The 16,709-nt window shown below is 44.1% G+C and overlaps 1 protein-coding gene across 1 annotated transcript; it reads left to right on the top strand.

The window, feature by feature from the left end:
• The first annotated feature begins 9,937 nt into the window (after positions 1–9,937).
• Positions 9,938–14,452, top strand: LOC112657910 (uncharacterized). The gene is made up of 3 exons (XM_025444037.3): positions 9,938–10,852; positions 11,224–11,634; positions 14,317–14,452. The coding sequence occupies exons 1-2, from the start codon at positions 9,938–9,940 to the stop codon at positions 11,569–11,571; spliced, it is 1,263 nt and encodes a 420-aa protein (XP_025299822.3). The 3' UTR covers positions 11,572–11,634; positions 14,317–14,452.
• The last annotated feature ends 2,257 nt before the right edge of the window (positions 14,453–16,709 follow it).

The following is a 16,709-nucleotide window of genomic DNA, read 5'->3' as shown; positions in this document are numbered from 1 at the left end:
ATCGGAAGAGCTTTTACTTTTTCCCCTTAACTGCCTACAAGAATTTAGATAGATGGCTAGGTCCAGGAAGAGAGCTATCACCAGAGATAACTATAAAGAATATGGCTAGGAGTATTAGGGTCAGGGGAACTAAGCAAGGCCTATTTGTTCAAAGTCCTGTTTGTGTCCTATCATCTCTGCATGGCATCACAAACATTTGTTTCCCACACATTTGCTCTTCTCATCTTTCCATAAATTATCTTTCTCTCTTTTGAAGTCCCAATTACCTATTCCTTTTTTCTTACCTCAGAATGGCATATTAGGGGTGCTTAGATGGCTCAGTCAGTTAAATGTCTCCTTTTGACTCAAGTCATGATCCTGGGGTCTTGGGATTGAGTCCCACATCAGGCTCCCTGCTGAGTGGGGAGCCTGCTTCTCCTCTTCTTCTGCTGCCCACTGCTTGTGTCCTCTTGTTCTCTCTGACAAATAAATTAATAAATAAATAAGTAAATAAATAAATAAATAATAGTTTTTCTCCTGTTAATTGCTGTCGTGTCGATTTAATTTTTAGACTAGCCAGAAGAACCTAGAAGGGTAGAGAAAATTTTTTCTCCCTTCAGGAGGAAGAATTGTACATTTATAGTAGAATTCTCATCATATGCTTTGCAATGTGAAACAAAATTAAGCATCTGTTGTGTTTCCACAGAATACCAAAAGAGTTGAACGGTTTTTTGCCAAATATGAAGAATAACCATAAAATAATCATTGTAAATTTTGCAAAGGCTTGACTTAAAAGGGGCCAAACAGCATACCAAAATTCACTTTTGGGAGAAGCTGGGTATTAAGAAAGGACTGCAACTCAAAATACTGAAAATTAAGAGAGGCAGGATTTTTCTTTTCCACAAGCAGGTATAATAAAGTCCAGCTACAGTAATGTTTGGCCATCAGTTGATAAAGACACATAGTATCTATTAAAGCGTTGACAAAACAAATGTTGAACCCTACATCAATTATGTTATTCTATTTCTGGGCTTTTGCCCCTACTGATGAATTTTGAAATGTAAAACTGGACCTAAATGGACATACTGTTTTACTCTAAAATCACATTGGAATGCAATACATTGGAGATGACAACAGATTAAAGAAATCATTATTAAGAGTGTAACATTTAGTATGCAGACAACTAAGATGCCAACAGTGGTATAGCCCTCTGCATTTCAATGAGTTTTGGTGATAGCCTGGCTTTGAAAAACATCAATTCTGTTGAATGTCTTTTCTTGCAAATATCTGCAAATCCTAGAGAGAATCTGTTTTATTATGACTATCAGGAAGTAAAAAAGGCAGATACTTACACCAAGTGACTTCTTACTGGGGCAGCTGTCTGTAATGTTTCCAGGATGAAGTAGTAACATGGTTTTACTCATTTGTGTCCTGGATATCATAAAATGTGGTGGAACAAATAATTTATTACAAAATTAAAAATTATTTCAACCATATAGTAACTATTACAATTATAAGAAATTACTGAAATATCAACATTAATTTTTAATTATTTTTACTAAACTCTATTTAAAAGTGGTTGATGATTCTTTTAATTATGGCAGGTACTATAGCTAATATAGTATGGCAGGTACTATAGCAAATATATGTATAATAGGATGCCTACGATTCTTAATTTTTAGTGAAGAGTGTCCGTTTTCAATTAACTTTTATAGTATTTTAAATTTAAGGAACTCTTTAGGTATTGATATTTAGATAAATGAATTGTGAACTCTCCTTACTGCTTAAAATAACTTTCTGGTGCAGAGTGACCAAACCAGGTAAGTAGTACCTTTTATTGAATTAACAGTGCATATTCTAGTTGCTATGAGATTGAAGGACAACTCTATCCTCTAATACATTTCTCTATCCAATGATTTCAAAAATTACCATCAGACCTTCTGTAATTCTGTTTTTCAGTACTCTGTGTGATTTCATTCATTAGAATCCAGGGACTTGAACTTCATTATTATCTCTCAGATGCAATAGGTAGAGAGAGAGCATTAAAACAGGAGCCAGGAAGACAGTTCTATCCAAACATTGCCATAGACTTATTTATGACTTTGGGCAAGGCTTTTTTTTATCTGTAAACAAAAAACATTGTTTATATGTTTTGGTATGTATGTATTTATTTATTTATTTATGGCTCCTTCAAGTATCAATTCTATTTTAATTTTTGGTTTTCTCTTAATAGTACTTATTCTACTCTTTCCAGTTTGACAATTATTCTTGTTGATGGCATATAAAATAGTTGACTATTTCTATCCTTTTTCTGTCCTTAGTTAATGTTATACCATCTGCTTTAAGATTTAAGCCAAGTTCTGCTTATTTTTTCTCTTTGCCCTAAGCCTAGTTTTGTTTTGTTTTTTAAGGTCTTGTGGGTGGCTTTGGAATTTTTTGCTAAGCCTCACCCATAGGGTTTATGAATCAGACAGAACCAGAGCTTGAATCTCAGCTCTATTTTATGTTAGTTGTGGGAAGTTCACAAGGCTATCTTAATTCTCTAGAATTTAGTTTCCTCATTTAATAAATTGGGATAACATCAGTATTTATCTCATGTGATTGTTGTGGGAATTACCTGAAAAAAAACAAAACAAAACATGAAAAGTGCTTAGTATAATACCTGGCACAAAAAGCCCTAGAGAAATATTTTTATTTTCTTGATGTTATTTTTTGTTGCCATCATCAACTTTATCATCGTCACTAGGAGGTTATTTTTGAAATACTATTACTGGTTTGTCATTGCTTCTTTCTATTAAAAAAACAACATCAATAATACCTCATATGAGTAGGTAATTTTACAGCTTATGATACTTTTACATGTCTTATCTAGTCTTTACAATAACACTCTGAGTTGAGGATTAGAATTTCTACATTCCAGATCAGAAAGTCTCTAAGACGTTTAGTAACTCCTCCAAAGGCTGAACACACGGTGCTTGTGATGTTCACTTCCTAACCCCTGTCATCCAAGAAGAAGAGGTTGTAGAGCAACCAAAAGCATTTATTTGGTGTTTCAGGGATTACAATTTCAGAAACACAGATTGGACAGAAATTGAAAGTGTGCAGGTGAAAACTACACAGTTACATAACTTATTGTGAAAGAATTGTGATTGGTACTGACAGAATTAAATTATCTAACACTATTGGCTATCTAGGTAATGGATGTTACATTATCTCTATTTCAGTCCATAGTAGAAGAATGTGTCCCAGAGGATGATTCAGGTGCAATTAACTGACAAGTTGCAATTGACAAAAATCAAAAGTCCATAGTGTTCCAAATGATACAGGAGACTTGCATAGGCCTTGCTTCCTCAATATCCTCCCAATCCTATTTTGAATGATTCTCTTAGCAAGGCTTACCTCACTTGGGAATCTTCTTTCTCACAGAAATAAATGATTGAGGCAACTTGTGTGATGGTAGCATGACATGGTGATAAACAATATCAGGTGACTTTGTGACAGAGTTGTCTGTGATGAGTATCAGCAACGGAGAGATCAAATCTTCTTTATTTCATTTTACTGTTTTTACTTTTTATTATTTTATTTTGCTGTTTAAAATTTTTTATTCCAGTATAATTAACATACAGCATAATATTAATTTCAGGTGTACAATATAGTGATTCAACAATTCTATACATTACTTAGTGCACATCACAATAAATGTACTCTAATCCCTATCACCAGTTGCACTCATTCTCCCACACACAACCCCTCTGGTAAACATCAATTTGTTCTCTATACTTAAGAGTCCTTTTTGTTTGTCTCTTTTTCCATTATTCATTTGTTTGTTTCTTAAATTCCACATATGAGTGCAATCATATGGCATTTGTCATTCTCTGACTTATTTCTCTTAAAATTATATCCTCTAGATACATCCATGTTGTTGCAAATGGCAAGATTTCATTATTTTCTATGGCTTAGTATATACTATATATATATACCATATATATATAGATGGAATAGATATGGAATAGATATTCCATATCTATCTATCTATCTATCTATCTATCTATCTATCTATCTATCTATCTATCATCTATCCTCACCTCTTCTTTATCCATTTGTCTATCAACAGACACATGGGTTCTTCTATAATTTGGCTATTGTAAATAATTCTACAGTAAACCTGAGTGCATATATATATCTTTTTGAATTGGTGTTTTCATATTCTTTCAAAAAAGATTTTATTTATTTATTTAAGAGCAAGAGAAGGAGAGAGAGCTGGAGTGGATAGGGGGAGAGGGACAAACAGACTCCTGGGTGAGTGTGGAGCCCAATGCAGGGCCCAATCCCAGGACTCTGATATCATGATTTGAGCCAAAATCAGATGTATAACTGACTGAGCCACCCAGAAATCCCAGAAATTTATTTGGGTAAATACCTGTAGTGGAATTATTGGATCATATGGTAACTCTATTTTTAATTTTTTGAGGCCATTCCATACTGTTTTTCATAGTGGATGCTCCAGTTTGCATTCCCACCAATAGTGCACAGTTTCCTTTTTTCTACATCCTCACCAACACCTGTTGTTTCTTGTACTTTTCATTTTAGCTGTTCTGATAGGAGTGAGGTGATAATCTCATTGTGGTTTTGATTTGCATTTCCCTTGATAATTAGTGATATTGAGCATGTTTTTTTTTTTAAATTTTTATTTATTTATGATAGTCACACAGAGAGAGAGAGAGAGAGAGGCAGAGACACAGGCAGAGGGAGAAGCAGGCTCCATGCACCCGGAGCCCGACGTGGGATTCGATCCCGGGTCTCCAGGATCGCGCCCTGGGCCAAAGGCAGGCGCCAAACCGCTGCGCCACCCAGGGATCCCTTGAGCATGTTTTCATGTGTCTATTGGCCATTTGTATGTCTTCTTTGGAGAAATGTCTGTTCCTTTTTTCTGCCCATTTTTAATTGGATTATTTGTTTTTTGTTGTTGTTGGGTTATATAAGTTCATTATATATTTTGGATACTAATCCTTTATCAGAGATGTTATTTGCAAGTATCTTCTTGAGTTCAATAGGTTGTCTTTCAGTTTTGTCAATTGCTTCATTGTGCAAAAGTCTTTTATTTTGATATAGTCCCAATAGTTTATTTTTACTTTTGTTTTCCTTGCCTCAGAAGACATATAGAAAAATATGGCTATGGCTGATGTCAGAGGAACTACTACCTATGCCCTCTTTGAGGTTTTTTTTTTTGACTTCAGGTCTCACATTTAGGTCTTAAATTTACTTTGAGTTTATTTTTGTGTGTAGTATAATAAAGTGGTCTAGTTTCATTTTTTTGCATGTTGCTGTCCTGTTTTCCCAACACTATTTGTTGAAGAGACTTTTTCCAGTGGGAAAAAGACAGGTCCTGCTTTGTCAAAGATTAATTGGTCATATAATTGTGGATTTATTTCTGGGTTTTTTTTTTATTCTATTCTATTGATCTATGTGTCTATTTTTCTGCTAGTACCACACTGTTTTTATTACCACAGCTTTGTAGTATCTCTTGAAATCTGGGATTCTGAGACCTCCAGTTTTGTTCTTCTTTTTCAAGATTGCTTTGGCAATTTGGGCTGTTCCATAGTTCCACGCAAATTCTAGGATGTTTTGTTCTGGTTCTTAGAAAAATGCTGTTAATATTTTGATAGAGATTACTCTTCAGAGATTTGATAGAGATTTCATTGATTTGCACATTGCTTTTTTTTTGTTTGTTTCTATATCATCTATTTCTACTCCAATCTATATTATTTCCTCCCTTCTACTGGTTTGGGGTTTTGTCTGTTCTTCTTTTAGCTATTTTATTTTATTTTATTTTAATTTTTTAAAGACTTTATTTATTCATGACAGAGAGAGAGAGAGAGAGAGAGAGAGAGAGGCAGAGACACAGGCAGAAGGAAAAGCAGGCTACATGCGGAGACCCCGATGTGGGACTCGATCCCGGGGCTCCAGGATCATGCCCTGGGCTGAAGGTGGCGCTAAACTGCTGCGCCCGTGGGGCTGCCCTTCTAGCTCCTTTAAATGTAAAGTTAGGCTGCTTAATTGAGATTTTTGAGTTAAGCCTGTATTGCTATACCTTTCTCTCAGAACAGGTTTTGCTGGATCCGAGATTTTGGAGTGTTATGGTCTCCTTTTCATTTATTTCCATGCTACTTTTTATTTCCTCTTTCATTTATCTTTTTTTATATATAAATTTATTTTTTATTGGTGTTCAATTTGCCAATATATAGAATAACACCCAGTGCTCATCCCATCAAGTGCTCCCCTCAGTGCCCGTCACCCAGTCACCTCCACCCCCCGCCCACCTCCCCTTCCACCACCCCTAGATCGTTTCCCAGAGTTAGGAGTCTCTCATGTTCTGTCTCCCTTTCTGATATTTCCCACTCATTTTTTCTCCTTTCCCTTTAATTCCCTTTCACTATTTTTTATATTCCCCAAATGAATGAGACCATATAATGTTTGTCTTTCTCCGATTGACTTATTTCACTCAGCATAATACCCTCCAGTTCCACCCACTTCGAAGCAAATGGTGGGTATTTGTCGTTTCTAATGGCTGAGTAATATTCCATTGTATACATAGACCACATCTTCTTTATCCATTCATCTTTCGATGGACACCGAGGCTCCTTCCACAGTTTGGCTATTGTGGACATTGCTGCTATAAACATCGGGGTGCAGGTGTCCTGGCGTTTCAGTCTCTGTATCTTTGGGGTAAATCCCCAGCAGTGCAATTGCTGGGTCATAGAGCAGATCTATTTTTAACTCTTTGCGGAACCTCCACACAGTTTTCCAGAGTGGCTGCACCAGTTCACATTCCCACCAACAGTGCAGGAGGGTTCCCTTTTCTCCACATCCTCTCCAACATTTGTGGTTTCCTGCCTTGTTAGTTTTCCCCATTCTCACTGGTGTGAGGTGGCATCTCATTGTGGTTTTGATTTGTATTTCCCTGATGACCAGTGATGCCGGAGCATTTTCTCACGTGCTTGTTGGCCATGTCTATGTCTTCCTCTGTGAGATTTCTCTTCATGTCTTTTGCCCATTTCATGATTGGATTGTTTGTTTCTTTGCTGTTGAGTTTAAGAAGTTCTTTATAGATCTTGGATACTAGCCCTTTATCTGATATGTCATTTGCAAATATCTTCTCCCATTCTGTAGGTTGTCTTTTAGCTTTTGTTGACTGTATCCTTTGCTGTGCAAAAGCTTCTTATCTTGATGAAGTCCCAATAGTTCATTTTTGCTTTTGTTTCTTTTGCCTTCGTGGATGTATCTTGCAAGAAGTTACTGTCGCTGAGCTCAAAAAGGGTGTTGCCTGTGTTCTTCTCTAGGATTTTGATGGAATCTTATCTCACATTTAGATCTTTCATCCATTTTGAGTTTATCTTTGTGTATGGTGCAAGAGAGTGGTTGATTTCTTGATTGACCCATTCATTTTTTAGTAGCATATTATTTAACCTCCATGTATTTGTGGTCTTTTCAGACTTTTTCTTGTGGCTGACATCTAGTTTCATAGCATTGTGTTTGGGCAAAGAGGTATGGTATGACTTCAATCTTTTTGAATTTGTTGAGACTTGTTTTGTGGCCTAATATGTTATCTATTTTGGAGAATGTTCCATGTACTTTTGTTTTTGTTGTTGTTGTTTTTTGTTTTTCCATGTACATTTGAAAAGAATGTATATTCTGCTGTTTTAGGATGGAGTATTCTGAATATATTTGTTAGATCCACAATATCCAATGTGCTATTCAAGCCCACTGTTTCCTTGCTGATTTTATGTTTGGATAGTTTATCCATTGATGTAAGTGAAGTCTTAAAGTCTCCAACTATTATATTATTACTATTGATTACTTCTTTATGTTTAGTATTGGCTGCTTTATGCATTTGGGTGCTCCCATGTTGAGTGCATAAATATTTACAATTGTTATATCCTCTTGTTGGATTGTCCCTTTTATTATTATGTAGTGTCCTTCTTTGTCTTTTCAGTCTCTGTTTAAAACTCAATTTTGTCTGATATAAGTCTAACTATACTGGCTTTCTTTTCACTTCCATTTGTATGCTAAATGCTTTTCCATCCTTTCACTTTCAATCTGTGTGTGTCTTTAGATCTGAAATTAGTCTTGTAGGCAGCTTATAGATGGGTCTTGCTTTTTTATTCATTCTGTCACCCTATGTCTTTTTATTGGAGCATTTAGTCCATTTATATTCAAAAAAGTTATTGATAGTTATTGATTGGAGCATTTAGTCCATTTATATTCAAAAGTTACGTACTTCTTGCTATTTTATTTCTTGTTTTGTGGTTGCTTTTGTAGTTCTTCTCTCTTTATTTTCTTATTTTCTTCTCTTTGTGTTTGCTGACTTTGTTTAGTGATGTGCTTGGATTTCTTTTTCTTTATTTTTGCATATCTGTTACTGGTTTTTGATTTGCAGTTACCATTAGTTTGTATATAACTTCATATTCATGCAGCAGTCTATATTAAGTTGATGGTCACTTAAATTTGAAACCATTCTTTACCCCTCTCAACCCACATTTTATACATATGGTGTCATACTTTATATCCTTTTGTTTTATAAATACCTTGATTTTATAGATATGCTTTTTACTGCTTTTGTGCCTACTTTTCTTACTTCTGCTTATAGTTTTTCCTTTCCACTCAGAGTGCCCTTTAACATTTATTGTAGGACTGATTTAATGGTCATGAATTCCTTTAACTTTTGTTTGTCTGGAAAACTCCTTATCTCTCCTTATATTCTGAATGATAGTCTTGTTGGATAGAAAGTTCTTGGTGCAGATTTTTCCCCTTTCAGCACTTTGAATATATCATGCTACTCTCTTCTAGCCTACAAAGTTACTGGAAACTCCCTATGGAGTTTTCCCTTGTATGCGACTGCTTTCTTTTCTCTTGCTGCTTTTAAAATTCTCTTTTTATGACTACCTTTTTGCCATTTAAATTACGATGTGTCTTGGTATGGACCTCCTTAGGTTGATTTTGTTGGTGGCTTCCTGTACCTCCTGGATCTGGATTTCTGTTTCCTTCTGAAGATTCAGGAAGTTTTTAGTTGTTATTTCTTTTTTTCTTTTTTCTTTTCTCTTTTCTTTTCTTTTCTTCTTTTTTTTTTTTTTTTTTAGTTATTTCTTCAAATAAATTTTCTGTCTTCTCCTTCTCCCTCTCCCTTTCCCCCTCCCCCTCCTTCTTTGATGGCCCTGCTGGGAAACCGGGGCTCCAAAATGGCGGATCACCCCGCCAACCCTCTCCAAGATGGCGGACTTTCCCCGCCACCTTCCCTGCGGCCTCCAGGTCACCATCAGGAAACTGAAACTGTCCACCCAGGAACTTCCCAATTGGGAACTGTCCATCACGGGCTTCTCCCACCCATGCCCTCCAGACCTTACCTTATGTAGACACAAGCCTATGCCCTGCTTCAACCCGATAAAAGGACCCTGCCAACTCCCTCCCAGCGGTTACTTCCCCGACTCTCTCTCTCTCTCCCTCCCCCCCCCCCCCCCCCCCCCCCCCCCCCGCCCCGTGAGTTGTGGAACCTCCCCCGAGGGTGCTTGCAATAAAGTTCATCTCTCGGATCCACTTGCCTCTTTTCTTACCACCGTCAGCGGGAGCAACTTTACATTTGGTGCCGAAACCTGGGAGGTAGGTCGAGCCCTCGCCAGGCACAGAGGCTCCCTCCTCCTCACCGGCAGACTGCAATCTCCCGCTGCCCACCTCGGGAAGGCTTACTTCAGAACCGCGTGTGGGGAGTGCTCCCTGGCCCCTGATCCACTTCCGGGTTGCCCTGTCCTAGCCTGGGCAAACCCCCAGCCACCTGGTGGCCCCATCAGTCCCAAGGAATCAGGAGACGTCCTCATTCCGCGGGAACTACTGTCCCTCCGGTGACCCAGTGCACGGACGAGGGAATGCTCTCCTCTGTAATCTGAGTCGGTTGGTAAAGGGGACCATGGGAGCCTCCCAATCCAAATTCGACTCCAGAACGCCCTTGGGCTGCCTTCTGGCCAACCTCCGTACATTAGAGTTGTACCAGGACTTACGTAGCAGATGCCTTATACATTATTGTACTGTTGCCTGGCCTCAATACAAATTAGACAACCAATCGCAATGGCCTCCCGAGGACACATTTGACTATCAGGTGCTCACAGATCTCGACAATCTATGCAGGCGTCAGGGCAAGTGGTCCGAAATTCCCCATGTCCAAGCTTTCTGGACCCTACGGTCTCGGCCGTCCTTGTGCTCCCAGTGTTCAACCTCTCAAGTCCTCCTTGCTCGGGCTCCTGCCCCCACTCCGCGCTCTTCCTCTACCGCACCTGAAGAACCAGACTCTCCTCTTCAGTCCTCTCTTTCTGAACCGCTGGAAAACCTTTCTGTACCCCCTTCTCGAGCTCCCACCTTACCCCCTCCTCCTCCTTATCAGCTCCCTCCTCAACCCACTGCGACCCCAGCACCGTTGCAGACCCCAAGAGCTGTTTCCGAGGTTGAGCCTCCACCCCTGACAGGGGCCGAGTCTCTGTCGGACTTCCCATCTTCCCCTCCCATTTCGGCCCAGACGGGTTCCCAAAACCCTCGGTCCAGCTTAGTCTGCCCCTTAAGGGAGGTGGCTGGAGCCGAAGGGGTTGTTCGAGTGCACGCGCCCTTCTCCCTACAGGACCTCTCCCAAATTGAGAAATGCCTGGGTTCCTTCTCCGCCAGCCCAGACAATTTCATAAAAGAGTTCCATTATCTGGCCCAAGCCTATGATCTTACCTGGCATGACTTACACATGGTTCAGACCACTACCCTCACCGAGGAGAGGGAACGCATCCAGGCCGCCACCCGAGAACGTGCCGAGCAAGTCCATCTCACCGACGCCACCTTGCGGGTAGGTGCTCAGGCGGTCCCGGCTGCAGAGCCCGGATGGGACTATCAGAATGGCCAAGATGGCCGCCGCCGGAGAGCCCGCGTGGTTCAATGCCTTATCGCCAGCATGGGGGCAGCTTCCAATAAAGCAGTTAACTATGATAAGATCAGGGAGGTTATCCAAGCCCCAGATGAAAACCCTGCCCTGTTCCTAAACCGGTTGACCGAGGCTCTAGCACAGTATACTAGATTAGACCCGGCCTCCCCGGCGGAAGCCACAGTCCTGGCGACCCACTTCACTTCCCAATCGGCGCCGGACATCAGAAAAACCTAAAAAAGGCAGAGGAGGGCCCTCAGACCCCCATCTCTGACCTGGTGAAAATGGCCTTTAAGGTTTTCAACTCCCGAGAGGAGGCAGCCGAACTCAAACGGCCAGCCAGGCTCCAGCAGAAGGTCCAACTACAAACCCAGGCCCTGGGGGCGGCCCTGCGGGCGGCAGTTTCCGGAAACAGCAACAAGGGGCAACAGTACGTACCCCTCTTTAAGGGCGGTGCTGAAGGGCACTGGGCCCCTCAGTGTCCTAACCCGAAGGCACCCACAAAGCCGTGCCCTCAGTGTCACCTGATGGGACACTGGAAGTCGGACTGTCCTAGCCTCGGGGGATCCTCGGCGCCTCTACGCGGGGGAAACCCTGAACCGGCAAGTCCTGTTCTTCAGCTACTCGGGCTGGAGGACGACTGACGGAGCCCGGACCCGGACACCCCCTCACCCAAGCCGAGCCCAGGGTAACGCTCCAGGTAGCGGGTAAGTCCATCTCCTTTCTGCTGGACACGGGGGCTACCTACTCAGTCCTGCCATCCTACTCGGGACCCACATATGCCTCACTGGTCGCGGCGATGGATATCCACGGTACCTCCTCTTCCCCAAGAATAACCCGACCTCTTACTTGCAGCCTGGATGGTTTCCCTTTCTCTCATTCATTCCTCATAATCCCCACCTGCCCAGTGCCTCTCTTGGGAAGAGATATCCTCCAAAAACTGCGGGCCACCGTCCATCTCTCTCCTTCTCCTTCAGCCTCAGAGTGTCTTCTACTGCCACTCCTCCCTTCTCCTCCAACTCCCATCCCTACAAATCTGCCCACCGTTAATCCCCAAGTTTGGGACACATCCAAAACCACCGTCGCCTCCCACCACAGTCCTGTTCATATCTGGTTAAAGAATAACTCCACATACCCTTCTAGGGCTCAGTTCCCCATCTCCGTTACCCATCGTAGGGGTCTCAAACCTATAATAGACCGCCTAAAGCAGCAGGGCCTTCTCATTCCTATCAACTCCCCCTGCAATACCCCCATCCTGCCTGTACGAAAGCCATCAGGGGCATATCAGCTGGTACAGGACCTACGGCTCATTAATGAAGCTGTTGTCCTACTCCACCCGGTCGTCCCCAACCCCTATACCCTACTGTCTCACATCCCTCCTGGCACGTCTCATTTCTTGTTCTCGACCTAGAGGAAGCATTCTTTACTATTCCTCTGCATCCTGACTCCTATTTTCTGTTTGCTTTTACCTGGAAAGACCCAGACACCCATGTTTCTGGACAACTTACCTGGACAGTCCTACCACAAGGGTTTCGTGACAGCCCCCACATTTTCGGCCAGGCCCTGGCAGCTGACCTCCAGGAATGCATCCTGGAGGCCAGTACCCTGCTGCAGTATGTAGATGACCTGCTTCTCTGTAGCCCTTCCTGCCTGACCTCCCAGGAAGATACCTCTACCCTACTAAACTTCCTGGGAGCTAGAGGGTATAGAGTCAACCCATCTAAGGCCCAGCTTCGTACCCCATCGGTCATGTATCTAGGGATCACTCTGACCCCTACCTCTAAATCCCTTACTGGGGACCGTATTCGCCTCCTCCAAGAACTGCAACCCCCTCAGAGTGCAGATGAGATACTTTCCTTCCTAGGACTCGTGGGGTTTTTTAGACACTGGATTCCAAACTTCTCTATCCTGGCCCGGCCTTTATATCAAGCAGCCAACGAAGCCCCTCAGGGTCCCTTAAGTGATCTTGCCTCAATCCAGCATGGATTTTCGAGGCTCCGAGACTGCCTCATTAAGGAACCGGTTCTGGCCCTCCCGGACCATACTAAACCGTTCCATCTCTTCACTGATGAACGATCTGGGTCGGCCACCGGCCTTCTAGCCCAGCCCACCAGGCCTACATATAGGGCAGTAGCCTACCTGTCCAAACAGTTAGACCCCACCACCCGGGGTTGGCAACCCTGTCTCAGGGCCCTGGCTGCTGTGGCCTCCCTCACTAAGGAGGCCCTAAAACTGTCCTTAGGACAGCCTCTTACAATCTACTCCCCCCACCGACTCACGGACCTCCTTGGCCTTCAGTCTCTGGCCCAGCTGACTCCCTCCCGGGTGCAGTTAATCCATTTGTTATTCGTCGAAAACCCTCAGATGTCTCTGTCTTCCCCAGCTTAAACCTTGCGACTTTACTGCCTGCACCCTCGCCTACCCCTGACACTTCTCACTCTTGCCCTCAACTTCTGGAGGACTTTACCCCCTCTTACCCTGGACTCTCTGATCAACCTCTGGCTAACCCTAATCGCATCCTGTTTGTAGATGGCAGCTCCCTTCTGACCTCAGATGGCCTGCACCATGCTGCCTACACCGTAGTTACCTCTGAGGTGGTTGTTGAAGCAGCCCCCCTTCCTCTTGGGACTACTTCCCATAAGGCGGAGCTGATAGCTCTAACCTGGGCGCTCCACCTGTCCAAGGGACAACGAGTCACCATTTACACTGACTCCAAATATGCTTACCTCATATCCCAAACTCATTCGGTTATTTGGCAAGAAAGGGGATTCCTGACTATCAAAGGTACCCCTATCGTAAATAGGCCGCTCATTGCCAGGCTCCTCAAGGCCCTATGCCTACCCACCGAGGTCACCATCGTCCACTGCCGGGGACACCAAACTACCCCTGACCCGGTCTCCCTAGGCAACAATAAAGCTGATACGGTGGCCAGGCAGACGGCCCTTAGCGCCACTCCTGCCCCTGTACTCTTCCTCAACACTGCACATCAACCTTGTTACACCGAGGAAGAGACACTAGCACTCCAAAAGTTGGGGGGCAAACTAGGGAACAAAGGGTGGATCCACATGCAGAACCACATTGCCATACCTGAAAACCTGGCTCACACCCTGGTCACAGAAATTCACCAGTTGCTCCATATTGGCCCCAAGGCGTTGTTTCAATTCTTACAACCTCTCTTCTACCACCCTTCTCTGTCCAAGGTCATTGAAACCGTTCACAGGGCATGCACCGTCTGTTCAGCTGTCAGTGCACAAGGTGGGATCCGCAGGCCAGGACCTAACCACCAATTGCGAGGCCACCAGCCAGGAGAAGACTGGCAGCTGGACTTCACCCACATGCCCCATCATAAAAGCCTCCGCTACCTACTAACCCTGGTGACATGTTCACAGGTTGGATAGAGGCCTATCCCACGGCCCGTGAGACGGCGGACGTCTTCGCTGCAATCCTTACTGAACACATCATTCCCCGTTTCGGAATGCCCCAAACCCTCCAGTCAGATAACGGACCTGCCTTCATCATCTCTTCATCATCTCAACATCTCCTGGAGATTGCACATCCCTTACCATCCTCAGTCCTCGGGTAAAGTAGAAAAGGCCAACGGCCTACTTAAAGCCCAACTCACCAAACTTACCTTGGAAACCCATCTTTCTTGGCCTACCCTCTTGCCTCTAGCCCTCACTAGGCTGAGAGTGGCCCCCCGTGGACCCTTGGGACTAAGCCCGTTCCAACTCCTCTAGGGTCGTCCCTTCCTCATAGATCACAATCTCCCTGCTGTTCCTCCACCCCTTCTCTCATATCTGCCTTACCTCACTCTGCTCTGGGCCCTCCTGAGAGCTCATGCTGACTCAGTCACCCCAGCCCCGAACAACCCCGAAGATGATGAGACTCCTCCCCAGAAACTGCTCCCGGGGGACCAGGTTCTCCTCAGGAGTCGCAACCCCGGTCCCTTACAGACGCGGTGGACTGGGCCCCATACTGTCATCCTCAGCACCCCAACTGCAGCAAAGCTATTGGGCCACCAGCCGTGGGTGCACATCAACAACCTTAAACGGGCCCCTCTGACAGTAAGTGGGCCTCCCAGATGGTGGGCCCCACCGAACTCTGCTTGGTTAGGGCTCCTTCTCGTACTCCTCCTGAGTCCCCAGATCCAGGTGGAGTCATGTGACTGCATGAGGGGCTCAGCTACCTCACGCTATTTCTCGGCCTATACTTCTATGCACAGGTCCTGCTATCAGGGAAAAACACCTCCACTCTCCACTACTGCACCTCCTTGGGAATCTTCCTCTCCTGCCCAAAAGGGATCTATTGCTGCCTAACCGCCAATGATTCCTTGGATTGTATTCTCATCCTTCTGTCTCCTACCACCAGCATCTACTCATCTGAACAACTCTTATCTGAACTGTCCCCTACCTCTCGGAGAAAGAGGGCTGCCTTCCTCCTCTTTTTTATAGGGGCAGGACTAACTGTCGGTGTGGCAACTGGGGCGGCAGGGCTGGGAACCTCCATTAACTTCTATTATAAGCTCTCCCAGGCACTCAATGAGGACATGGAACGAATAGCAGACTCACTCACCGCCCTACAGACTCAGATCACCGCTTAGCCGCCGTCACCCTACAAAACCGACGCGCCTTAGATCTCCTCACCGCCGAAAAAGGGGGAACATGCCTTTACTTAAACGAAGAGTGCTGCTACTTCGTCAACCAGTAGGGCATAGTCAGCTCCAAGGTCAAAGAACTCAAAGACGGGATCCGAGCGAGACGCCAAGATGACTCCATTTGGGGCTTAAGTCCCCAAGCCTGGGTAACTCGGCTCCTTCCCCTCGCAGGGCCCCTCTGTATACTCCTCCTGTTCATCTCAATCGCTCCCTGCCTTATACGTTGCTTACAGGAGCGCCTGCAGGAAATAACCAGGGTATCAGTCAACCAGCTCCTCCTGCAGCCCTATTCACGCCTGCCCACATCCGATGGCCTCTACGATGACGTCCTACTGCCCGCAGGAAGTAGCCAGAATAGAGTCCACGCCCCCTGACACCAATATGAATATAAAGAGGTCGGAATGATGGGCGGGCTGGGAAACCGGGGCTCCAAAATGGCGGATCACCCCGCCAACCCTCTCCAAGATGGCGGACTTTCCCCGCCACCTTCACTGCGGCCTCCAGGTCACCTCAGGAAACTGAAACTGTCCACCCAGGAACTTCCCAATTGGGAACTGTCCATCACGGGCTTCTCCCACCCATGCCCTCCAGACCTTACCTTATGTAGACACAAGCCTATGCCCTGCTTCAACCCGATAAAAAGGACCCTGCCAACTCTCTCCCAGCGCGACTTCCCCGACTCACCCCCCACCCCCCCCCCCCCCAATCGTGGAACCTTGCCCGAGGGTGTTTGCAATAAAGTTCATCTCTGGGATCCACTTGCCTCGTAGCCTCTTTTCTTACCACCGTAAGCAGGAGCAACTTTACATTCTTCTTCTTCTTTTCTTCTGGGATCTCTACAATGTGAATGTTGTTATGCTTGGGGGTGTTGTTAGGTTCCCTGTCTATTTTCATTTTGTCTTAATCTTTTATTTTTTCCTGTTCAGCTTGATTGTTTTCCATTACTCTGTCCTCCAGATCACTAATTCATTCTTCCAATTCCTCTAAGCTATTACTCATTCTCTCTAGTGTATTTTTAATTTCAGTTATTGAGTGCTTCATCTATGTTTGGTTCTTTTTTATGTTTTCAATCTCTAAGGTCCCCCTCTCTTCTTAAGGCCAGCAAGTAACTTTATGACTATTGCTTTA

The sequence above is a fragment of the Canis lupus genome, chromosome 8 (assembly GCF_003254725.2).
Source record: "Canis lupus dingo isolate Sandy chromosome 8, ASM325472v2, whole genome shotgun sequence".
Classification (NCBI taxonomy): Eukaryota; Metazoa; Chordata; class Mammalia; order Carnivora; family Canidae; genus Canis; species Canis lupus.
Note: the sequence above shows the minus strand (reverse complement) of the source record. Positions and strands in the feature narration are given on the sequence as shown.

Excerpts from the sequence above, each read along its gene's own strand:
- LOC112657910 (XM_025444037.3), top strand. The coding sequence starts at position 9,938 with ATGGGAGCCTCCCAATCCAAATTCGACTCCAGAACGCCCTTGGGCTGC. Across the intron at positions 10,853-11,223 it reads TCACCGACGCCACCTTGCGG|GTTTTCAACTCCCGAGAGGA; the intron begins GTAGGTGCTCAG and ends ATGGCCTTTAAG.